General features: G+C 42.6%; 2 protein-coding genes across 3 annotated transcripts in view; one reads left to right on the top strand and one right to left on the bottom strand.

The window, feature by feature from the left end:
• The window catches only part of SRRD (SRR1 domain containing), a 14,147-nt gene extending 1,021 nt beyond the window's left edge, over positions 1-13,126 (top strand). Inside the window, exons 2-7 of one of the 2 annotated variants that reach the window (XM_016129671.2) lie at positions 6,071-6,111; positions 7,220-7,479; positions 7,580-7,678; positions 9,226-9,380; positions 9,841-9,886; positions 10,279-13,126. In XM_016129671.2, coding sequence (XP_015985157.2) covers positions 6,071-6,111; positions 7,220-7,479; positions 7,580-7,678; positions 9,226-9,380; positions 9,841-9,886; positions 10,279-10,500 — 823 coding nt within the window. In that variant the 3' untranslated portion in view covers positions 10,501-13,126. The remainder of the gene's footprint in view (positions 1-6,070; positions 6,112-7,219; positions 7,480-7,579; positions 7,679-9,225; positions 9,381-9,840; positions 9,887-10,278) is intronic. The other variant, XM_036220527.1, reaches the window with a different exon arrangement.
• Positions 10,771-26,056, bottom strand: TFIP11 (tuftelin interacting protein 11). The gene is made up of 13 exons (XM_036220525.1): positions 25,955-26,056; positions 23,826-24,043; positions 21,740-21,893; positions 21,267-21,423; positions 19,578-19,705; positions 17,872-18,024; positions 15,763-16,290; positions 15,534-15,640; positions 14,650-14,818; positions 13,926-14,169; positions 13,251-13,393; positions 12,647-12,812; positions 10,771-11,207 (listed from the first exon to the last, which is right to left on the bottom strand). Exons 2-13 carry the CDS (start codon positions 24,032-24,034, stop codon positions 10,852-10,854), a joined length of 2,514 nt encoding a protein of 837 aa, XP_036076418.1. The 5' UTR covers positions 24,035-24,043; positions 25,955-26,056; the 3' UTR covers positions 10,771-10,851.

The raw sequence follows: 26,056 nt of genomic DNA, 5'->3' as shown, positions 1-26,056 counted from the left end.
TATATTTGTTATTTTGTATTATTGCCTTTATTTATTTGCAGTCCTTTAAGGGCTCAATTAATAACAGCTTTTGTTAGAACTTTAGACCAACAGCTGAAGGATTATCACAACTGAAAGAAATTAGACTAATTTTATGTGCTCCTCTTCCCCAGAATTAGGGTCAAGAGGCAGAAATGACTCAGAGGTCGCTACTGAATAGAAAGAAATTGGCAGACCACCTGACTGAGCCTGAGAAAAAAGTAGCAGTGATTTTTTTCTCTAGGATCTCAGAAGATGCCAATGAGAATGAGTGTGCCCATGAATTCAGAAAATTCTTAAGGCATTTTCCATACACCTTGATGTTGTTATGCCTTCTCAACTTCACTGTTCACCTAGGAGCTCCCTACTTTCACCTGTACCCCCAAATGTTGTGCAATCCCCAGTGCCCTAGTGAGAGGAGCCCAGCACTTTACGTGCTGTTCTCCTGTGCACAAACCAGGTTACAGAGCAGTCCCTATAGGTTAGAACTCTCCTTTACTCTTGGTGAGGAATATTAGAGCAGCCTCTACTCTGAGGTCTAATATATTCAGAGTCTCTGAGCAATGGCTTATGATTTGTTGGTTCAAATCCAGTTTTTTTTAAAACAATTTTTTTTTTCTTGTGATGAGAACTTTTAAGACCTCTTATCAACTTTCAGATATGGAATACAGTATTATTAACTATAGTTGCCATGCTGTTCATTACGTTTCCATGACTTATTTATTTTATAACTGGAAGTTTAGACCTTTTGACTCCCTTTACTCATTTTGCCCAAACCCCTTCTCCTGACACCACCAGTCTGTTCACTGTATTTCTGAACTGTTTTTTTTTTTGCATTTTTGTTTAGATTCCACGTATAAATGGGATCATACAGTATTTGTATTTCTATGACTCATTTTACTTATCATAAGTGATTTCATTCTTTTCATGGTTGGATAGTATTTCATTTTTTGTGATTGAATAGCATTACATTATATATATGTTCCACATCTTTATTTTTCCATCGATAGTTGTTTCCATATTTTAGCTTTATAAGTAATGCTGAAGTGAACATGACGGTGCAGATATCTTTTCAAATGAGTGTTTTTTTGCTTTTTGTTTGTTTGTTTTGATAAATACCCAGAATTGGAATTGCTGGATCATATGGTAGTTCTATTTTTAATTTTTTGAGGAACCACCATACTGTTTTCCATAGTGGCTGCACCAATTTACATTCATATGAATAATATACAAGGGTTCCTTTTGTCCACATTCTTGTCAACACCTTATTTCTTGCCTTTTGTTAGTAGTCATTTTGACAGGTGTGAAGGTGATATATCATTGTGAGTTTGATTTGCATTTGATTAATGATGCTACTCATCTTTCTATGGCCATTTGTATATCTTTTTTAGAAAAATGTCTATTCAAATCCCCTGCTCATTTTTTAATCAGACCAGTTTTTACTATTGAGTTGTATACATTCTTTATATATTTGAATATTGACCCCTTATCAGATACACGATTTGCAAATATTTTCTTCCATTCAGTAGGTTGCCTTTTCATTTGTTGATTATTTCCTTTGCTGTGCAGAAGCTGTTTAGTTCCATGTAGTCTCACTTGTTTGTTTTTTCTTTTGTTTCCTTTGCTTTTGGAGTCAGATCCAAAAAAATTATTGCCAAGACCAATGTCAAGGAGCTTTTCCTCCATGTTTTCTTCTAAGAATCTTATGGTTTCAGGTCTCATATTCAAACTTTTAATCTATTTAGGTTAATTTTTGTGTATGGTGTAAGATAGTGGTCCAGTTTCATTCTTTTGCATGTGGCTGTCCAGTTTTCCCAACACCATTTACTGAAGAGACTGTCCTTTCCACACTATATATTCTTGGCTCCTTTGTCATAAATTGATTAACCATGTATGTGTAGATTTATTTCTGGCCCCCCTCTTCTGTTCCATTGACCTTTGTTTCTGTTTTTATGCCAATACCATACTGTTGTGATTACTATATATTTGTAATATTGTTTGAAATCAGGAAGCATGGTGCCTCCAGCATTGTTCTTCTTTCACAGAATTGCTTTGTCTATTCAGGGTCTTTAGTGGTTCCATACAAATTTTAGGATTATTCTACTTCTGTGAAAAATTCCATTGGGATTTTGATAAGGATTGCATCAAATTCGTAGATTGCTTTACATAATAGGGACATTTTAACAATGTTAATTCTTCCAGTCTGTGAACATGGAATGTTCCTTCTATTTATTTATTTATTTTTTTGCATTGTTTTCAATTTCTTTCAACAATGTCTATAGTTTCCAGTGTACAGGTCCTTCAGCTCCTTTGTTAAGTTTATTCTTAGGTATTTATTCTTTTTATTGCGATTGTGAGTGGGGTGTTTTTTCATTTCTCTTTCTGATAGTTGTTGGTATATAGAAACAGATTTTTTAAAGTTGATTTTGTATCTTGCAATGTTACTGAATTTGTTTATTCTAAGTTTTGAGTGAAGTCTCTAGGGTTCTCTATATATAATATCATGCCATCTGCAAATAGTGGCATGATGTTTTTTATTTTTCTTGCTTAATTGCTCTGGCTAGGACTTCCAGTACTATGTTGAATAACAGTGGCAAGAGTGAGCATCCTCGTCTTGTTCCTGATCTGAGAGGAAAAGCTTTCTTTAGGCGTTTCACCATTGAGTATGATTCTAGATGGGGGTTTGTCATATATGGCCTTATTAATGTTGAGATACTTTTCTATAGCCATTTTATTGAGAATTTTTATTATAAATGCATATTGTATCTTGTCACATACTTCTTCTGCATCTATTTTGATGACTGTATGATTTTTATCTTATATTTTGTTAATGTGGTGTATTAGGTTGGTTGATTTGCCTATACTGAACCATCCTTACTTACATCCTGGAATGAATCCTACACAATCATGGTGTATGATCCTTTTTGTGTATCATCATACTCAATTTGTTAGTATTTTGTTTAGGATTTTTGCATATGTGTTCTTTAGAGATACTGGCCTGGAAGAGGGGGCAGGGGAAGAGAGACAGAGAGAGTCAGTCATTCCTTCACCAGGAAAGCCGTCTGGTCCTGGACTTTGGTTTTGAGGGAGGTTTTTGATTACTGTTTCAAATTCATTGTGAGTGAGTGGTCTATTCAGGTTTTTCAGTTCTTTGTGTTATTGTCCAGGAAGGTTATATTTTCTAAGAATTTGTCCATTTCATCTGGATTGTCCAATTTGGCGGCACATAGCTTTTCATGGTATTCTCGTATAACGTTTTGTATTTCTGTGGTATTTATTGTAATTTTTTTCATTTTTAATTTTATTCTAGTCGTCTCTCTTTTTTCCTTAGTGAGTCTAGATAAAAAATTTGTCAGTTTTGTTTTGTCTCTTCAAGGAACCAGCCCTTTGTTTCATTAATTTTTCATTAATGCTCGATTTCTCCTTCTCCTGACTTTGGGCTTTGTTTTTCCTTTTCTAGTTCCTTAAGGAGTAATGTTAGATTGTTCGAGATTTTTCTTGTTTCTTGAGCTAGGTCTGTACTGCTATGAACTTCCCTCTTAGTACTGATTTTGTCATATCCAAAAAATTTTGACGTCATGTTTTTATTTTAATTTGTTTCTGTGTATCTTTTGAGTTCTTCTTTTATTTCTCCTAGACCCAATAGTTGTTCAGTAACATATTATTAATCTCCACATATGTGTGATATTCCAGCTTTCTTCTTATAGTTGATTTCTAGTTTCATACTGTTGTGGTCTGAAAAGATGCGTGGTATGATTTAAATCTTCTTAAATTTATTGAGACTTGTTTTGTTTCCCAACATATGGTCTATCCTTGAGAATGTCTATGTCTACTTGAGAAGAATGTGTATTCTGTTGTTTGGGAATGAAAGGTTCTCAAAATACTAAGTCCATCTGGTTTGATGTGTCATTTAAGGCTAATGTTTCCTTGTTGACTTATGTGGGGATGAATTATCCATTGGCAAAAGTGGGATAGTAAAGTCTCCTACTGTTATTGTAAAACTGTGTATTTCTTCCTTTAGATCTGTTATAAAATGTCCATCTTTGTCTCTTGTTACCTTTTCGGTCTTGAAATTTGTTTTCTCTGATACAAGTATGGCTACACTCTCTTTTCTCTGAGTGCCAAATGCTTGCAGCATATCTCCCACCCCATTAATTTGAGTCTCTGCTGAGCCACGGTGTGAAGGCTGCACCTCAGTTCTTCCACCCCTGTCGTGTTAGCTTGGGCCATGGTGGCTGCCAAACTGCATTTGTGGACACTGTCCCTGTTCTCCTCTTGCCTCACCTCTGTGCATTCCAACCCGCTCACCTTCTGATGTACCGATGTGTAGATCTCTTTGGTGTGTTTGCATTGAGCAGAGGAGCCTTTGTAATTTTTTTTTTTGACATTTCTAGCCTATGTGGTTTGTTCGTGAATTTTTTCAAATTGTCACAAATCTCTAAAAAATTTTTTCAGTATATTTATTGAAAAAAATTTGGGTGAAAGTAATCTTTCACAGTTTAAACCAGTGTTGTTCAAGGGTCAGCTGTATTGTGAAACTTGGTTTGTTTTAATGTTTAATTGAGGATTTTTGCATCTATATTCATCAGATGCAAAAATTTTTAATTTTCTTCTGGCGTCCTTGTCTGGTCTTGGTATCAGTGTAATGCTAGCCTCCTAAAATGAGTTTGAAAGAGTTCCTTCCTCTTTTGTATTTAGGAAGAGCTTGAGAAGGATTGGTATTCATTCTTTTTTTGAATGTTTGGCAGAATTCACCAGTGAAGCCATCTGGTGCTGGACTTTTGTTTGTTGCAAGGTTTTGGATTATTGAGTCAGTCTTCTTACTAGTAATTAGTTTATTCAGATTTTCTCTTTTTTCGTGATTCAGTCTTTGATGGTATGTTTCTAGAAATTTATCTGTATCTTATAGTTTGTCCAATTTGTTAACATAATTAATTGGTCATAGTAGTAACTTATGATTCTTTGTATTTCTGTGGTATCTGTTTTAATATCTCTTCTTTCATTTCTGATTTATTTATTTGAGTCCACTCCTTTTTTTCTTGATGAGTCTACTGAAAGTTTGTCAATTTTATCTTTTCAAAGATCTGGGTCTTACTTTCATTGATCTTTGCTTTTTCAGTGTCATTTCATTTATTTCCACTCTAATCTGTTATTTACTTCCTCTTCCTAACTTTGGGCTTGGCTTTTTGTAATATTTCTAGTTCCTTGAGATGAAAAGTTAGGTTGTTTGAGACTTTTCTTGTTTCTTGAGGTAAGCATTTATTGTTATGAACTTCCATCTTAGAACTGCTCTTGCTGCATCCCATGAATGTTGGTATCTCCTTGTTTTAAAGTTTGTCTGGTATAAGTATAGATACGTCTGCTTTCTTTTGGTTTCCATTTACACGGAACATTTTTTTCCATTCTTCCACTTTCAGACTGTGTCTGTCCTTACATCCGAAGTTTGTGTTTTTATTCATTCAGCCACTCTGTGTCTGATTGGAGAATTCATCCAGTCCATTTTAATTCAGCACTGACTATAGTGCTGGATTTGTAGAAACCAGTTGACTTGAATAAGGAAAGCCCAGTTTGTCTCGTCTTTCACTTGGAATTATTTGTAACAAAGGCTGTTTATTAGAGTACCTGCTCTGTGCCAGGCACTATGCGGAGTGTTCACACATTTAATTTCTCCTGTAGTAGGTACCATTCTTATCCGCGTTTTAGAGATGAGGAAACCGAAGCTCAGAGAGGCTAAATTTGTACATTAACAGCTATTTATGGAGCCAGGCTCTATTGTGGACCAAGGATACAGAACAGGCCGAGACCTGTTCCCAGGGATCAGGGGCCTCCTCCAGGAAGCCCTCTCCACAGCCCCTGCTGCCCTTTCTTATGTGCTCTGAGTCTGGACATCTGGATGTATTCGTCACGTATCCTCTTCCTGTCACTCAGGGGTGGGCTCTGCGTCTGAAGACACCTTTTATGCTCCACACACCCAGCTCAGATTCAGGAGGAGGGTCACTGTTAGGGCAGCCCTGATATGGATGAGAGATGACTATGCCATTTTCTTCAACAGGGAGGACCTGCTTCTTTCTGATTTCTGGAGTTCGGCACTAGGTGAGTCCACCTCACCGAGGCTCAGGGTGCGTGGGGTGGGAGGAAGGACTGAATGTGGGCAAAACACAGAATCCCACCTTCATCTTGCTTCATGGAGCAGTGTATATACTGGGTTCTAATTCTGACTTCCCCCCTACAACTGTGTGTTTTTGGCACTTGACTAATTCTGACCCTCCGTTTCTTTATCTGTGAAATGGAGATGATAATGTACTTACCCTGTTGTATAATTTTGAGTATTAAATGAGGCTGCGTAGGTAAGTGCTTAGAACAGTACTTGCCTGCTGCACAGGGACAGTGAATGTTATTGTCATTATTATTGAAATTTTTAATTATTCTGCTTTTTTTCCTTGAGATTACAATATAGACTTTTCCCTCAATGCAATTATAGTCTCTTCTTAAATAATCTTGGTACATAGAGTAAATACATAGAGTAAACACACCATAGTTATAATTTTTATCAAGGGGTGTTTAAGTTTGTTTACTTTGTTTTTTAGTTATTACCACTTTGCATTGAGCACCTTTATTCATAAAGCTTTTACCAAATTTAAGATAATCTTCTTAGGATATATTTACAGAAGAGAAATTATTCAGTGAAGGGCGGTGATCAATTTGATATCCATTATCAAGTTCTCCAAAGATCTTTTACCAATTGTTTTGCCAGCAAGGACGAAAAGAGCCAGTTCTTCCTGCAACCTTTCCTGGCTGGGGTCTTATATAAAGATATCTTTGCTAATAGTGAAAAAAGTTGCTGCTTCAGACCATAACCTGCATTTACCTCATACCTCTCATTATACTAGAATGAGGTCACATTAGAGTTTTACATGGAAGCTCTCCCCATAAATGCAACCATTTTTGCTTGAAACATTCTCTGAGGTTGTAGGCCATGGGTATACAGGGACCAGGACAACCTGCCATGTTTTGGTGGACGCTGTTGCATGTCCCAGGCGTGTTTAGAAGTGGGCCAGCAGCCCTTTTCTCTGGAGAGTTGAAGCCATTACTGCCCCGCTCCTCTTTTCCCTGGCTCTGTGGGCTGCTTTGGTAGCTGATTTGGTTCGTAGGGCCAGGGCATGGCATGCCCTCTGACTGTATTTGGGGCCTGCTCTTTCAGAAACCATCAACGGATGTCTTACGAAACACCTGGAACAACCGAAAACCCCCATAGAGCCTCTTTCAGGAGCCCTTGGAAACCTGCACCTTGATTCCCCACCAGATGAGTCCAGTGTGGCCCCCGGCTCCAGCCCAGGAGAGACCCTGGCCACGGGAACCTGCCACTGGAAATGTGTGTGTTACGGCATTGGGAACTTTTCCACCTGTGTCATAGCTAGAAACCAGCTAACATTTTTGCTTCTCTTCCTGGAAAAGTGCCAGGTATATTTTTTGACTCTTTCTTACCCCTCCCTTGGTCTTACATATAGTGTTCACACAGGTATTGGGGCTGAAATAAACAAAACCTTCTTCCCTTCTGCAGATTCCCAGAAGTCACTGCTGGGTGTATGACCCTCTATTTAGCCAACTCGAAATTGCAGTTCTCAACAGCCTCAGGGTGATTGTCCTCAGTGAGAATGAAGTGAGTGATTTAGGAAAGGGGAGAGGGGAGGGCTGCTGACCTAGTGACCCCAGGCTCTATCCCGTGGGCACTTTCTTTGAAACAACAGTTACTCCTTTTCACTGCTTACTTGCTTTTCCAGTGCCTATATGTGACCAGTTCCCCACGTTTTGGACTGTTGTGCCTGTCAGAGGAAAATTAATTACACCAATGGCATGACCCAGAACACGTTAGGTTTACAAAATTTTTATGAAGTTTCGATGTCCAGAAATTATGCAAAATTGGTATTTACTTACGGTATTAAAATATTGCAACGGGGAAATAATGAAAGGGGACAGAACTTCTTCCCTCTTTGAAGCTGTAGTCAATCACACCCACAGCACCTGGCTGAGTTATAGATGGATCCTCTGCCCACCCTTGCATCCACTAAAATAATTGAGATTCAAAATTTCTGGAGAACGGGGAGAAAAAAATCATTTTACAAGCAGAGGACTGAAGCCAGTGTAAGCAAATACATCTGATTTTAGTTTTGTTTATCTTGGGGATTATAAAATAATCATTTGATTCCTCCATGTTCTTAAAAACTGCCATCTCATTGCTTATTATGAAACACGAAAATCAGTCCCAGCTGAGATGAGAATCATTTGCCAGTGTTGGCAAGCTCCTAAAACACTGCCATTTAATTCAGATCATGTATTCTGAATCCCTGCTCTGCTTTAGGCAAGGAGCTTTGGGGAGCCCAAGATAAATAAGAGCCAGTCCCTGTCTTCAGGTCACATCAAGGCATGTGGCCTGTAAATAAGTAATTGATAAATCAAACAGTGAAATAGAGCCACGTACTAGGAACCGGAATGGGAAAGAAACCTGTGCTGTTTGTGGTGATGGAGGAAGGTTTCCTGGCTCTCAGCTGGGATTCGAAGGTTGACTAGGAGTTCGCTAGAGGGACAGGACCAGGGTTGCAAGCAGCCTGTGCTGGCTGTTCAGAAACCACTGCTGGTTATTAACGGAAGGGAAGCTGCAAGGAGAATATAGAGAGGAGAGGCCCAGAGGCAGCAGGGACCAGACAGCAAAGGGAGAGCCAGTGAGGGACAGTACTATCGCCAAACCTCCTGCCCCATGCTATCACAGACCCAAGAAGTCCCTTCATTGATCCAGAGCTTTCTGTGTTCGTGGGACACACCTTTGTTAAATAAACATGAGCTTTTTCTGGACATCATGATTTCCTGACTTTTGGTCCCATATAATTTTATAGATTTCATACACACTACTAATGTAACTTTTCCATTTTTTTTTCTCCCTCATTCTTCAGTTTGCTTTCCTCAGCTCACTTTTTCCCTGAGCTATGCTGATATAATTAACATACAGCATTGTATAAGTTTAAGATGTACAACGTGATTTGATACATATTGCAAATAATTACAATAATGTTAGTTAACACACCTGTCACTTCACATAATTACATTTTTTTTCCTGTAGTGAGAACTCTCAGCTCAATATTAATCTGTCCTTACCTTTCCCTCACCTTCCTGCAAGAAGTGTGTTTACATCTATGCATATTGTACCCCCAGGAAGGAAAACGGAGTGTCTGTGGTGAGCACACCATCTTTTACATGCTCCATTGTGGGACAGCCCTGTACAACAATCTTTTATGGAGTAACTGGTCAGTAGATGCCCTTTCCAAGATGATCATCATTGGGAACAGTTTCAAAGGACTAGAGGAAAGGTAAGCCTGAGAACGCTGAGATTGTCGGGCCCTGAGGTGAAACCCATTCCTCAGAGTAAGCAGAAACATTTCCATGACTGGTCCTTGGAGATGCTTTGCCCAGGAAAGTGGACAGAGGGCTGGAGAGATGTCAGCCCTGAGTCAAGCTGCAAAGCAGGTTACAGAGTCTTTTTGCTAATAATTCCTCCCTTCCCCTATGATGGACAGGAATTTTGTTGATGGGAAAAATATGCTTTTCACAGCTACTGGCCTTGTTTCAGGATGCCTAGGTGTCTGCTGTCATCTCCCTTGATGAAATGGGTGCAGTCGCTAGGGCATTCACATTTTCTACTGAATATTTAACCTGCTGTACATCTCTAATTTTTAAAATTCCTATATTTAAATCACCTTGCCTTTCCGTATGTCTTAGGTTGAAAAAAAAATGTTCTTCCTAATCATGCTTTAAATTTTTTATTTCTAGGTTGTTGACAAGGATTCTGCATAAAAATTATGGCTACATTGCAAAGGTATATATCTGAATGAAGGGGCTGGGATAGAAAAGGGTGTGAAATCCTATTTATCGCGGTGAGAAATTCTGCCTTTACATGCATAGGCAGAAGCTCATTAAGGTCTAACTGAAGGCAGAGTAAAGTTACTATGTCTTTGAGCTCTCTTGATGGGTCCATGTTCCAGAAAGCTGTAACATTTTAGTGCATTTTTCCTAATTTCCTTTAATCTTAGTATCACATTCCAACATATTCACTGCCCTTGAAGCTTCTAGCATATTGCACAAAAGCCGTTAAAATATCCTATTTTTTTTTTAACATGGGGAGAGGGTGACCAGTAAAATGGAAATATAACCTAAGAGAGTAGGGTTTACTGTGACTATCAAGTTTATGCTTTGAATTTTTCTGCTCAGATTTTAAAAGGACTGGAGGAACATGAGTTTCCTCAGACTTCACAGTACATGGATGTATTTAACGACACCTCCATCCACTGGTTCCCTGTCCAAAGGCTAAACCAACTCTCCGTGGACACCTGGACATTTCGGGAAGAACCAGATTATCAGGACTGTGAGTACCTTGAAATCATCAGGAACAAGACAAAAGACTCTTCAACTACTGACTCGAACCTGCTGTAACATATTTGACACTGGCTGAGAAAGCAGCAGTTGCTACTAGACACTAAAGGGGAGATTGCCATGGACTACTGAGAACGTTTTTTGCAGTGAGCCAAATTTTGAAGAGAACAGCAAATCCCTCAAGTTGGCCCTCTTGTTATAGGATGATATGCCAGCAAAAGGACCTGGTAAAGTTTTACGCACTTCTGAAATAGCATTATCATGTTATGCCCTTCCCTGGTGACCTGGCCTGATAGGGCATATCTCCTGAATAGAGAAGCTACTTTTTCAAAGATGGTTTAAAATGTCGTTTATTCACAAATACATCCCCCTCAGGTCCAGGTGTCCAGCCTGCTGCGGGCCTGCCGCAGTCTACTTGGCCATGTCAATCAGGCTCTGCAGGGAGGTGGGCACCCACGTCTTCTCGCCCTGGACGAACACCACTCCCCTATCGATGTAGATGACAATACGGCCGAAGGTGTAGAGCTGCTTCCCCTCGTGTCGCTTCCCTATGACAGGCATGAAGACAATATTGTGCTCCTCAGCCTTGGTCTCAATGAGGTCCTTAAAGTTCATAGGCACAGAGCTGGCAGCCACACCAATGCCCCTCTGGGCCATGTTCTCAGCCTCCCGCCGCTCCTGCATTGCCTCGTACTGGAAATCTTTCCTCCGCTCTGTGTGGGTGAGGTAGGCGATGTTCTCCCGTGCCCCGGGCTGCATGTAGGCACCTGGAAGACACGGGATGAGGAGGGTCTGGTCATGTCACAGGTGCCACCTCTATAAAACCTACTTGTGACTGAGAAGCACCTGAGCCTCAGACACAAAGCACTAGACGATCAAGTACCTATACTGACTTGAATCACATAAAAATTGTTCTTAATATTTGTGGTTAATATCTAGTAACCACAGAGATTATAAAATATTCAACATAAAATGAAATATTCTCAAAGGATTTACCCTTTCAGGGCTGGAAACCTTGAGAGACATGCAGTCATTAGCTACTGTTCCATTCCCATCTCACTGGGTAGTTTTCACTCCTCATTGCCAAACAGGCAGCTTGTAGAACTTTGAAAACATGGCCTATACTACTAACATTTTTAACTTACCCATACAGGCCCCTGGCCCTGAAAGCACTTAAAATGTAGATGGAAAAATGAAACACAAATGTTGAAGGATGGATAATATAGGACCACAAATGACCAGTGCTAACCTAGGGGTATATATGGAGAGCAGGTCTAGGAGCTTGGGGCCAGAGAGGCAGAGGGAGAGTTTAGATGAGAGTATGAAAAATGGAGATGGAGGTGGTACACTGATGGATAAGTAGAGCACACAGAAGTATATTTGCCTCATTAAATATATAATTGTATAATCTACAAATTCTGTTTTCATGTAATAGGCTTAAGTAGAAAGAATTAAAGGCTCAGGAAATGGAAATTCCAATCACAGCCGCCACTCTTTAGCTGTGACCTTGAACAAGTTCTTGGCTTTCTTGAGCTCATCTGTGAAACAAGATTAAAGATGCTCCAGTACCTTTGAGAGGTGAACACACTGTATAATACAGGATTTGTTAAGGAGGCTCCCAAAACTCCTGATCTAGGCAGTGACTCACCTAGAACTGAGTAGTCTGGGGAATAGGTATTAAACGAACAGTCAACTGCCTACTTCTGACACAACAAAGACACCACCCTATTCAGTGCTATATACAAACTAACTTAGTCGCTCTAGGTTTTTTTTAATAAAACCTAGAAGGTATTAAATGGTCTGAGAGAGTTTAAGCAACTAGTAAGAGTTAGACTGTATGCCCCAACCCCATGCTGTGAGTAGTTTGTTACACTTGGGTAGCACACTCAAGGCTGGCTGAATGGACGTACAGATCCCTAAAAAGCCACACAGCACAGTGGTTATGAAGATAGGTCATGGAGGTAGGCTCGCAAAGTGTGAATCCAGCTTAAGTCACTCTCCATTCAGGGAAAGATGCCCCTCCCAGTCAGAGGAGAGCTGACAGTGCATTATATAACCCAGTCCGGTGGGTAAGTCAGGGTCTGTTGGAGTGGAGGGTGAGCTACGCATAGGCAGCCCACAGGTACCTGAAAAATGAGTCTGTTATTTATATATTCAGAAACGTGGAGCTCAGGGGCAGGACATCAAAAACAGAATCCCCACTCACCAACGTTGGAAGACACCGCCCTGTTCATGATATCAAGTGCTTCATTAAATTTGTCCTTGACAGATGGGTGTGCCAACACCTGGTCTGAGAACATGGACTTCCAGCCCAGGTACCACTTGGTGATCTCTTCATAATTTGGGCTGTTACTGAGCCAGGAGCACAGTACCTGCCAAAAAGGAACAAATAAGAAACTTGCATCCACTATGGCAACGAATGGGAACAAATCAGCAAAAGGCCCCTGTTTCTGGTCCTACAAGCTGATGACCCTTGTAGGGCCATATAGGGATCAGACTGGCACTTAAGGTCTTGGGATCTGGAGTCAGCTTGATAGCTAAGTGCCCTTACACATATGAGCCTCGGCCTCCTATTTATACAATAGGGAATACCACGGTCCCTATCCCCAAGTAATGCAAATCAGGTACTTGGAACAACATCTGGCAAATGGCAAATGTCCAATAAATGTGGTCATGTTACACTTTACCGATTCGTATCCTGTGTAATGTATTTTTCTGCTACATAATTAGAGCGCTGTCACTGCACAGTTATCCAAGAATGAAGTGAATCCTCCCTGCCTCCATCCCAGCCCCAACAAAACAAAGCGTACCTGAAGCCACTTGGGGAAGAAGTGCTTTTCAAGGAGCCCCACCAAGCTGGAGACAGAGATCATCCCTTCCCAGTCGATGACCCAATAAAAAGCATCCATGTGCTGCTGATGAGGGTTAATGACCAACTCTCCAAGACACATCCCTGGAAGAGAAACCCAGGCTCTAAGACCAAGCCCAGAAGCTCAAAGAGCAAAATCTTAAGCAGACAGTGTTTGTCTTTGTATTTTTTGTTTTTTGTTTTTGTTTTTTTGTCTTTGGTCTGTTTTTAAAGGTCAACCTTAAACTCTTGACGTGGCAATTCTTAAAAATCGTTTTCTTCTCTAACCCAGAAATAACTCTCACATTTAGAATCAAATACCGTGAAAATTTCAGAACACCAATAACTGACTATCCTATTACCAGAAGCCCAAACCAGGCCAGTCAGGAACCAGGAAGCAAGCTGAGTCTAACACGGTCACTATAGCCTCTCAGTCACTGCCTCAAGGACCCTGGTTTCTTTTATATTCAGCCTCAGCACATAAAATGGCACCTCTTTTACAGTAAGCAGTGTCCTGTGCTAAGCTCTGTCATACAGCTCAAAGGCCAGAGTTTAGACATGATCCTTGCCACTGACCACAGAAACCAAGGCACTGAAACTGCTGGACTTGGATGCTACGTTCTCCCCATTTCCTTACCCAGCTTGGGCACTATGTTCTTGACCATGAATGCCTCCCAGGAGCCCGGGGTGAAGACATCTTTCCAGGGCTGGAGGATGAGCTTGGCAGAAGAGTCACTGGGGTGCCACTTCTGCAGGGCACTGGACAGCTTGCTGCGGATGGGGGAGTACAGTGGCTCTAGGCGCGCCTGCATCAGGGGCAGCCACGGGTGGATCCAAGAGTGGATGGGGACTGTGTCTGTCAGCGGGTTCCAGTTTTCCACCTGTAGCAGGAGTGGGGTGGGGGAGGGAAGCATCAGTTCATAAAGCCTGTGGGGCAGTTACACGATGCTCTGTGTAGTTAATGGCAAGGAGGCCACATGTTCTGCTGGCCAAGGTCCAGTCCTCTGCACACGTGTGGGAGACATGGTCTCCACGTTATGGAGGCCAGGTTAGGTCAGAGGCAGCCAAGGTGCTTGGTAGGCCTTTTACCTTACATTTCCCCAAAACAGACCCACAAATGAATAAATCTATGCAATTGTATTACATCTTACAAATGGCACAATTCTAATTTTAATAAACCAAGAAAATGAATTCCATATTAATGGGAGCTTTGGAGAGAAAAGGGCTAGAGTTAATATATGACAACAGCTGTGCTGATAAATTGTTAGTTGCAGGTATTTTAGCAGCACTGACATAAAGAGAAATGCTAAATGAGTCCCCATGGTTACTGATGAGAGCTCGTTCCCAGACTCTGGGCCTACCTCCTTCTGCAGCTTGGGGAAGATGAGCTGGTCCAGTATGTTATCCAAGATCCACACAGGGATAATGTGTACCCAGCTGTCCAAGAAGTCCACCATCGGCTCACAGTTCCTTGGTTGCCACTGGGTAACAATATTTCGAACAAAAGGCATCCAGACTTCCCATATCAGCCTATAGGAAGGAGAAAGGCAGAGGGCAGGCTGGCTAACTGCACCGACTGGTTTCACAGTATACAAAGTACCCCACTACCCGCTTCTACAATGAGAAAAGGGCAATAGCATGGAACTCCAGTCAGAAAACCACCAGGCCAAGTCCCCACACTGGCCAGACCTGTGCTTGCCTCTTCCCTGCTTTCCTGGCTGCCCACCCAACCTTGGGGCCTCATTCTCAGCAGTACCTGCCTGCCTGGGAGGGTTGTTGTGGCGTCATACAGGCTCATGGCCCCTACATGAGGGCCCCTCTCTCCAGGTGTCATATGCTTTCCCAACGGAGCTCTGCAAAACTGATGCCTCACCCTCTGAGTCATGGCTTTAATGTCACCTCCGAGAGACCTCTGCTTCAAACCTCCCTGAAATAGGTGCATTATGTGCCCAGTTTTCACCCTGTGCTTATCTATCCACTTCCTTATTCGCCATCTGCCTTTTCCACTTACTGTAGACACAGGCTGTCTGCTTTACTCCCAGGGTAAGCCCAGCACATATGTGATCCTCAACAGACATTTGACAAATGTAGGGTGAACTCATGAATAAGAAGTGAAATTCCCAGAGTAGTGCCAGCAAGTAGCAGAAGGCTAATAAAGGCCAGCACCTCAACCTTCCCCAGCCAACAGTAGTCCTTCGCAGTCTTCCAGGGGGAAGGCGGCTGCACGTTGCCCTGGGCTCAGTACCTGTGAAAGGCGTCTGCTGAGAGGTCCTGCCCACCATGAGACAGGAGCTGGTCATTCTCCAGGAGACTTTTCCACTTGGAGATGATCTCGGTGCCATAAGTACAGTCCTGAGGAGAAACACAGCAGCTGAAGGGCAGCGCCATATCAGCCCTCCTTGCCCATGGACAATCTCTTCCAGCCACGGCATGACCCAAATCAGACATGGAGGCTGATTTCCCCAACAACTCACTTTGAGGGGATCCCACTCCTTGAAGTACTCTTTCATGAGTGGATAGACGATGGCCACGGCGAGGTCCACGCGGTCGGACATCCGGTACTCCTCGTAGTACTTGTCTTGCAGGGTTTCGAAGATGTGGGCACACTCGTCCAGGGTGAGGGGGTGGCTGCAGTTGGGCTGCATACGCCGCTCACACTCCTCCACCATCTCTAGGACCTTGCTGAGGTTGGAGATGACCCGTTCCTCGTGGTCTAAGACCTCTGACATCTTCTCCAGTTCATGGGAGAGGTTGACCACCATGTCTCGCTCATACTGCAGCTGCCGGTCATTCTGGATGATCTCCTGCTCCGTGAGGTCGATGAGCAGCTGCAGGTTGTGCTCCAGCTCGGGCAGCGCGAAGCCTGGGGCTTTGGCCTCCCTGCCCGGCTGTGGCAGCTGCTGTGACTGCAGCGGGAGCCCGTCGTCGGGGATGTTGTGTTTGTGGCTGATCTGGCTGTAGCTATAGTAGACCTTCTGCTCCCTGCCTGTCATGTCTATGACCTTGGAGAATAGCAGAGGGAACACAGGTTAACCCACACTATTGCTGCCCTCTGAAACACACTGAAGGCTGGGAAAGGCACAATGATAGTGGAAATGTGTAAAAGCACACTATTTGGCAGAACTGGAGAAGGGCGGTGTTTCTCAAAGGGGGCTCTGTGATACACTAGGTTAGAGGTGGCTCGGGGACAAGACAATCATATGCCCCAACAGTCCCAGATCGGGTCCCTTTGGACAAAGCAGATAGGAGTTTTTAGGAAAACTGATTAAATTTGAAAATAGACTATTTAGCTAAGATAGAAATCTATTTTTGTGGAAAAGTAGAGGCTGTACTAATCAATGCAGGTAATAAAGCGTACAATTAAAATAAACCCTTTGGTTTAAAAAGTGGATACTTAGGCAAATCTCTGAAAGGATGGACATATTAAGGTGTTAAAACCTGGGAAGGAAGGAAAATAACATATTTTTATATTTTTGCTTCTGTATTTCCTGTCTAAAATGTACTACACACTGCCCTACTAAAAAAGCTGTTTTCACTTTGAAAACAAAACACGACATACAAAAAACCCACAGTTATTAGAGAAAGGCAACCTAAAAAATGAGCTAATTCCAATGTTTCAAGAAAACTGAAGAAATCTAAATATGGCCTGCAATGAAACAATTACTTATCATCACTTTACGAGTGTGATTCAAGAAACATCTAAAATCACCCAGAGAGAAATAAACTTGGAGTCCTCGGGCCCAGTCTAGATCTACTGACTCAAAGCCACTGGGTGGGACCTGGACATCTGCATTTCTTACTGGCCCCTCAATAATCTGATGTATGGCACCCCGATATTGAGAACCCCACTCAGGACTCTGAGTTTTGTGACACACGCACACCATCCTACACCAAACTTCAACAGACAACAGTCACCACTGTTCTTTGGCTACCAGATTAAAGGAAACCCTAAGACTGCGCATAACTGTCTGAAAGTGTAATCTAGTCTTAAGAAAGAAAATACTCAGTGCTGGCATGCCCTGAGGACTCTCTGCACTCCTGGTCAGAGAGTAAGTTCATGTACCCTTTCTAGATTTAAGGGTCTTTGAGACCTTCCTGTTTTTCACCTGGTGATTGTATTTCTAAGAATCTATCCTTAAAAAATGAAACAAATATGTTATGTAAAAACTAGCCTGCCAAAAACCCAAACCAAACCAGAAACAAGTTAAAGATTTAGCAAGAGAGGTGGGAATTTGTAACAGTGCAGCCGCTCTCAGGTTACACACTTATTAAAGACAATGTTCGCATGGAGTTTTCAATAACGCGAATATTATTAAATTCACTGGCTCCCAGCTCCAGAAAGAAGGGCGCATTGTTTACCACAGTAGCCCCGTGAAGAGTGCCTGGCACACAGTGGGAATGCAGTAACTTACTGAAAATGTGAGTGCAGTGAATGGGAACATTCTGTTATCAAACGAGAAAAGCCTGGCTAGAAGCCCCAAAGGACCTCAGAAAATGTTTTGTGATTGACTCCAGGGTGTAGGATTACATTTTAGTGTTTTGCAACACCCCATCCTGGACAAGGTGTCCAAGGGCCCACATACCTTGACCTGGGAAAGCTCCCTCTGGGGAGTGGTGAGCTTCTTGCTAATTCTACCCTTGGCCTTCAACTCTTCCACAGTCTTGTAAGAGTACTTGGGCTTCTTCTTGCTTCCGCTGGGGTCTTTCCTCCACTGGCTCAGCTCCTTCTGAAACTCCTGAACCAGAGGGATAGTCTATCACAAGAAAGCCCACTTTTTACAGCAGGTGGGGCCACTGACACCATTAACAAACATTCACTAGCTGCTTAGATTTTCACAAAGTTCTCTGCTAAGGATTGTGTCTGAGGGACACTAAAACCATCTAAAGATACTCCTTGACACCCATTCCCCTCTTACAAATACTGAGGTTCAAAAGACAGGTATACCAAACTAGAAAAAGAAACAAAGGTAAAGGCAGTATTTACTGAGCACCTACTATGTCAGGCACTAAATTAGTTTTAAATTTACCTCATGTGTAACTTAGAAATGCAACATATAGGATTTTTTTAAGTACACAAAACCCTGGCTCTAATTTAAAAGGGAGGTAAATAAGCAGACCCCCTAAGTTTCAAAGCACAGATCTTTTACAGTCAGGTTTGCAAAATTTTTCCAACGGAAGATCTAAAGTAAAGGAGGGAACTGTTAGATGTTGGTAGATTCTGGCCCAGATGTGGTTTTGTGGTTGCCATTTTGTTTTTCTTACCTTTATTTAAAACTTCAAATTTTTTCTCAAAAAAATAAATAAAATCTGGACTTCTTTGGGTAAAGGAGAAAATCAGGCGATGTTGAGCCCACATTCTATAGGGCAATAATCACCTAGTGCTGAATAGAAACTACCCGTTTAGATGGGGTATGCTCCCACCTGTCTGCCGCAGGCCCCACCACTCCTTGCTGCCTCACCCCAGGCTTGCCTTCCTCACTTACATTACATATCTGGCCCTTGTTAGCGTCTAAGTCTGAGAGCCTGACTCAACAGTCAACCCCACATTATCGAATGTCTCTTTCCCCAGTGAAAGAGAGGGTTGTTGCCAAGAATAGTAACATGTGTCTTTGCAGCATCCTGCTTTCCCTCATGAGTGCAAAGAAAGAAAGAAACATTTCAATCAAGAGAGCTGGCCCCTTCTGTCACTGGAGCAGAGAGATACACAGCTGATAGCAAACAGCTCTCTGGTGCACTTGGGATGATGAGACCCTAGCATCTAAAATAGCCTTCGAGACTAGGTAGTGTGGCCTGCCCACCTCTCAAGGTGCTTCCTTTTCTTCCCTGCTTGGCTGTACTACGGTCCTGCCTTGTCTTCTTAATGTCTCCACCATCAAGCTCACAGCTTTTCCCTCAGTATGCTGTGGCCTCCTGACCCTCCCTATAGCTGATGCCTTCTCTTCTGCCCAATGTCAAGTGAAATATCTCCTTTCCAAGAGGTCTTCCCTGACCATCCTATTTATTAAAAGCATGTCACCTCCCGCCTGCCCTGCCACACACATGCACACCCAACCTTATTTTCTACCTTGGCACTTCTTAGCACTACTCTAATTACATCGTAGTTGCCTGTTTACCGCCTGTCTCTGTCCACCAGGCTCTAAGCCCTCCGTCGTGGTACACCCAGCCTCCAGCAGTGTCTGGCACAGGATATGCCATAACCACCTGAAGACTGACATGAATGAATGAACAAAGTTACAAACTAACTGAAGTGGCACAGACACCACCACCCAGCCTCCTAACTTTTGGTTACCTCTTCGGCTTCTTCTTCGGAGTCAACCACGGGGAAGTCTTGCAAGGACTGAGTGGTCCGCTCTGAGCCATAAGCTCCCACGGCGCCTTTTCCCTTTCTCTGTTTGGCTTCAATTGGGTTAATGATACCTGTCAAATTTCAGCAAAAAAAGAGATTCAGATCACAGCAATTCTTGTACCTGAATAAACCACTCAGTGAAATCCCACTTCCTTGGACATTACATACAATAACACATGACCCAGCAAAGAGACCTCTTCTCTGCCCTCAGAACTGTTCAGGATTTTCCTGCGTGATGTGAAACTTCAGAGCATTTATGCGGCCACAGAACAGTTTGCTAACATTAGGTTACTTATGTCCTAAAGACAGATTTCTGTTTCTACTTGGATTTATTTTTAAGTTATGGACAGGAAGAAAAGAGACTAGTTAATTTATTACTAGGAACCCAGGCACATTAAATTTGAGGCTTCGCTCATTTGGAAGCCTTTAACATGGAAAGTACAGTAATTCAGATAATCTATTGATTCTAACTGAAGCGAACTGAGACTTGATCTAGTTTACATTTATACCACCTATGCCTGTTTTATAACATGGTTAAGTCTTGGAAATAAATGTTCTTATAAAAGAGTTTACGAATAAGACGACAACATTTTAATGAAGATTTCCCTTACCCCAAACTTTTCACATTCTTCCACTTCTAGTTAGTACTGCTGAAATCTCAAATTAGAATATTCCCCTTTCTCGTTCCTGGTCACCATTTCTATCCCCCCTCCAGTTCATGGTTGTTTTTTTTTCAAACAGCTTATGTTTTGAACACATAACCTGGATTTAACCTTAACTATTTAGGGAGTGGAATGTGATTTATAGAGAATACTATGATTACACCCAGTTGGTGACTGCTCATGGGCAATAACTCAAAAACCAGGACAACACTTTCCTGCAGGAGGAATATAACTGCTTGGAGTGAGTGGCTCTGGTACTGAGAAGGTAATGTGTAAGAGGAGCTGTGTCTCCACGGGGCTGGGGGAGAGAGGACAAGAGGAGACAGTGCTACTGAGCAAAGGTGAAGGCAACCAACACAGAATTTGCTTGGCCAAATTTATAGCTAAATGTCTCTAGCTATTTTAAAAAGCTACACACGACACTTCATTGAAATTCCTGAAGGACAGATAGCTGTTTTTGCAAAACTGAAACCCTTGTGAGTAGGAACTATAAACTCTCATGCCTTCAGGGCCCAGGAAAATTAATGTAAACAAGTGCATTGAGGCAAAGGACGACAGGGAGTGGGGACCACTTTGAGGAGACCATGTGCACTGCCCTGGGGCCACTCTGATTCAGCTGAACCAATTACTGCCAGGCAGGTCTAGAGTTTTAGCTGAGGTTGTCTAGCTTTTAAATACTGGCCATGAATTCAAATTTTTTAGAATCATGGACGGGCCCAAAAGAAGCTTGTCTTCAACCTATGAGCTTACATCCTGTTCTAGATCCTAACCCTCTTCTTCCTGCTCAAACAAGTATTATATCTCAGTTTGATAAAGCAAGGTAGCTTAGGAACACAACTAGTCTTGTGTTGGCAGAGCAGGCTGCAGAGTTTACGTACTTTCAAAGAAGAAAAAGCAGACCACTGGCCAAACCACTCCTTCCTCTGCCTTGCCTCCCTTGCTCAAGACGCAAGGGTGATGGTGCCGTTACCTTGTGCGTTCTTCCCGAGGCCCCTTCCAGGAACATAGCCCATCTTCTGAAGAAGCTTCTGCCCAATTCCTTTTGTATGTCTTTCCCAGCTGCCGAAATCCATGAAAGATTTGGTTCCTCCTGCAAAACCTTTCTGGCTGGGTTTAAAATTGCCACCCTAAAAAGAAAAATCAAAGCATAGTTGATTGGAAAAAGAAGAAAATTTTAAGAAAGACAGCTTGGCTGATGGGAAAATGGCCGGGCAGTCACATAGCACTATGAAGAGTTTCATATAAACCCAAAATATGTCCATGATGTGTTAGGAAAGAAAAGAGACTGCATCACACACTTCACATCTTGCAGAAATCAGTCACCACAAGGAGCAACCCACACAGCTGGCCTCCAGCTGAGACTCCCACTTGATAGGAGATACTTGGCCACAATGACCTTCTAAGGATATCACTAAGATCACAGTCCTTTGATAAAGATGTTACCGTTTTTAACTTCTTTGGACCGAAATCCTTAGGAAATTCATCCTGCTTAGCAGGTTTCTCTTCGTCATCAGAATCTTCCAGCTCTGCCTCCTCTGCTGCCCCTTTCTTGAGCCCAGCACTGATGAAGTTGACTGGAGCAGAGTAGTCACGGGCCCTGCAGGTAAACACAATGCCCCACGGGGTGGTCCATACAGAACTCTTCTGCAGCCATCCCCTGTAGAAACTTTGCTGGCCAGAGAACTTCTTAGAGTGGCCATCATGGGATCCATTTTAAAAAAACAACACATTTACTTAGATTAAAAGGGCCTCAAATCTGGCATCACATTTAACTTTTTTACCTATGTGTTGGAGTCAGCTCCATGGCTGAAGAGCTATCAGTATCAGTGTAGAGTCGATTAAAAATTCAAAGTATGTAACGATAATCCCACTTTCCTTTTACCATTTTTTAAAATTAGCTTAATTCAAAAAGCATTTCTTTCAGACACCATTTCAAGTACAAAAATCAAACAAGAAAAGAAATTCTGATAAGAATCATACACATTAAGAGAGGTTACATGAATGGCAAGTATACAGACGATTATATCAAACTCTAAGAAAAAGTTCATGTCCATTAATTTGTATATAAAAACTAAAATACCTAAGAAATTAATTCTGTAAGATGAAAAGTACTGATTTTAACTGATTGCCTCAGGAGTGTAATTAAGTAAATAACCACAGTACCCTTTTGTATAAACTGAAGCCAAAAACTTTGTATTGTGTGGTTAAAGGAACACAGAGAAAAGATTCCAGTGAAAAACCCTGGGAATACTGCAAAAAAAAGTGATGCTTTATAAAATGACAAAACTAGTAATTAAACATCCTCATGGCAGCAATAAAATTGAGGGAACTCTTTCCTAAAAGATGTAATATAACTTATTGGTTAAGAGCCTAAAACTCTAGAGTTGGATAGGCCAGGGTTCTTAAAGCCTAGCTGTGTGGCCTTTGGCCGTACTTTCTTAATAGGTATGTGATGAAAATAATGGTACCTTTCTCATAAGGCAAATGAGAACAGGCATGTGAAAAACCCAGAACAAGTAAGCAGCCAATAGATGACGGATGCTCTTATTAGCTCATGATTATGCAGTTCTTGACCCTGATCTATTTATCATCCACTTTTAGAGTTCCTTGCCAGATGAGAAGAGATTGAACTACACTCTTCTTCTCAGCCTCCTTTGTGAAAAAAGCACAATTTCAACGGGCCCACTAGCCACGGATGGGGACAGGGAGACAAACCCAAACCTGCTACACACTCTGGAGAAGCAGGTTGCAGCCCACACACACAAAACTTCATACTGAGGAGCTTTCGGCCTCAATCCTCACCTCCCTGCTACCAACCTAGCCCAGGCCTCCATCACCTCTGCAGGGACTGCAGCCTTGGCCTTCCCACAGAGCTCCCTGTCCAGTGGCTCCATGCTGACTCTGCACAACAGCAAAAAGGTCTTCTCCGAATGTAACCCTGCCCCAAGTCATACGCTCTCCATATACAGCCATGGGCCTCTTCTCAAACTATGCTCTGCTCCCCTCCCTCTCCCCACACCAGCCTGCAAAATCATTCAGATCCTGATGGATACCCTATTGCCTCTCATCAAGGGCCTTTGCATACTCATGCCTCTCCTACCACCTTAGTTACCTTCTATTTTCATATCAGCTCAAGGGGTACTTCTCCAAAGAAATCTTCCCTAATCTCCAGAATAGGTCAAATACACTGAAATGAGCTCTCCCTCAGATCCTAAATCACAGTTATAAACTTCCATTGTGTGAACTGTTGATTAATGCCTATCTCCATCCACTAGGGACTGGGCTCTTGGCAAGGATTGGGTCTACATAAGGCCCTATATAACTGCTCAATAAACACAACTGACGATCGAATTAGTGAAAGAACACTTTAGCCTAAAGAGGAAACTGGTACTCCCTAACTGATGTCACAGCCAAAGGACTCAGTGAGGCTAGAGAGAAGTATATTTAGTGGGGTATCTCCCCAACCCCTCTCCATCTACCCCAACCCATTCCCAAAAGCCAGGAGAAGCCACTCCATGCAAGCCAGTACCGTTTGCCTCCAAAGCTGGGCCTCTCTTCATCTGAGTCTCGTTCTGCCCACACTCCATAGGTGGCCTCTTCCTTTGTCTGCCAGTGGCGCTGCCGGTTGGGGTTGAACTCATTCTGCAGATCCCAGTCAGTGATCTCAAAGTTCTCCCGCTCATCCTCGTCATCATCCATGTGTCCTTCCCCGTCCCGGTACAGGTGGGACAGTGACATGGCCAGTTACTAAAGGAAGAGACAAAAAAGGCAGTCTGTGATGAGTCTTGAGAGTGGCAAGAAGGCTTCCTTGTGAGTTCCTACTCTTTGCTACCTTTGGAACTTCCTCCAAACTCAAAGTCCATTCAAATCAGTTATAATTCAAAAAAGGAGCCATTAAAAAAATATTTTTGGACACCAGTACAAAAACAGGTGGAACAAATGATTAGTCCCTACAGTCTATGTGATTCTTAAGTATGTATTTCCTTGCTCTATCAGTGTCATAAAACCTCTCGCACAGACAAACCACAAAAAATAAGTTATTCTATATATTATTGCCTCAGAAATTGTGTAGACATCATCCCAGATTCCACATTTTATTACTTTTTTTCTATTGTTGAGAGAAGTTATATCTGGACCCTTGGCAGTCCCAGGAAGTGATTTCTTTAGAATATGCTTTCTGAAACACATTACTTGATGAGGCCTTAAGACTTAGTTTTCCTCCCCAAATGCAAACCTCTTCTGATGGCTGGAAGACAGTAGTGATTATCAACACTACCTAACAGTTAAACATTTATTGAATAGAATAGAAAATTCAGCTCCTGCTTGTTTGGTCGTTGGGGGCTTGCCTGGAGGCTTCCCAGCTTGACATTGAATCTGGACAAGGGCCCACCCTAAAGTCTTGGTGCCACCCCCCTAATCCATCACAACCCTAATCTGGATGCTCAGCTGACATTCCCCATTCTATACCCTACCCCCACATAACCCTATATAAACTGGGCCCTCCTGTCCCAGGGTGTGACATCTCTGGCCCCTCTCCTCTCTGGACCTGAGAACCTCACCCGGGAGCACTCTCCCAATAAAGGCTTGCTGTTAAACTTCTCTCGGCGTGTCACGCATTTACCCGTAAGCCGGGTGATGAGATTCAGCTGTCTCTTTCTTAACTGCATTAACTACCACATCAGTCTTAAAGAATACTTGCAAGGCAGAGTTAATGAGATGGCACTCAAAAAACATTTAACTCAGAATAAGTGTTCAAGGAACAACAGCTGTTACTGTAGTCGCACGATTAGGTTCATCCACATTACTATTACTGGACTAGGGAGTGAACTTAGCAAAGTGATTGTGAAATCAGCTGCTAAAATCACAGCTCTAATTTAAATCCTCACTCTACCAGGTACTCAGTGTATGAGAACTAAAGGCACACTAAGTTAGTTCCAAGTACACACCACCACATGGTAATATACCATCAGGGCAATTTATGAGAGCAATTGTGATTTTGGTGTATCAGTTGCTGCAAGCTGCCTCACAGACACGGAGTTTGTTTACTACCTCCACAGGCAGTGCCAAACTCTGATCGGCTGTTACATAGTTTTCCCCACTTGTTCTACTCACTGGTGCACTGGTTGGGTGCTGCTGGACCCAACCCATGCAAGAGTGCAAAGGAGGGAAATGTTCTACAGAGTCCCAGATACATAAGACTCAATAATACCACTGCCTTCTTGGGCACAGGGCCTGGTAATAATCACAGAGTTGTCTCGAGTTATAGAAATTTCAGGTGATGCTAAGTACTTGCTGGATGACCAGGCAGATCATCATTAACGTAAGCATCAAGACACTTCTACGAGGTTGGTACTATTAACTTCAGACGAGAAAAATGAGGCTCCGAGAAGTTAAACAATTTGCCCTATCCACATCTAGCAGGGCTTGACACCAGGTAAGCCTGAAGCCAGAATTCGAGAGTCTCTTTACCTGCTGTCCAGGATTCAGTTCCCAACTCAACCTAGGCCCCCCACTCCTTGGTAACCCCGAGCGGGCCCGCCTCTCCCTCTGCCTCGGCAGAGCTGTCTGCGAAACGGAAGCCCTGCCTCCCGTGGCCCTCGCACCCACTCCCCCTGGTACTGTTTCCCCGGCCCCTTCCACTCCCCTGCGCCGGCTCACCTCGCCCGCGTCCAGCGTCCTAAAGGCAGGGTCCCACTCAGTGCGAAAGACGCGCCGCTCAAGCGATCGGACCCCGGATGCGCCGGGAACGGCGCGCCGGAA

Source organism: Rousettus aegyptiacus, unplaced genomic scaffold (genome assembly GCF_014176215.1).
Source record: "Rousettus aegyptiacus isolate mRouAeg1 unplaced genomic scaffold, mRouAeg1.p scaffold_m13_p_5, whole genome shotgun sequence".
NCBI lineage: Eukaryota > Metazoa > Chordata > Mammalia > Chiroptera > Pteropodidae > Rousettus > Rousettus aegyptiacus.
Note: the sequence above shows the minus strand (reverse complement) of the source record. Positions and strands in the feature narration are given on the sequence as shown.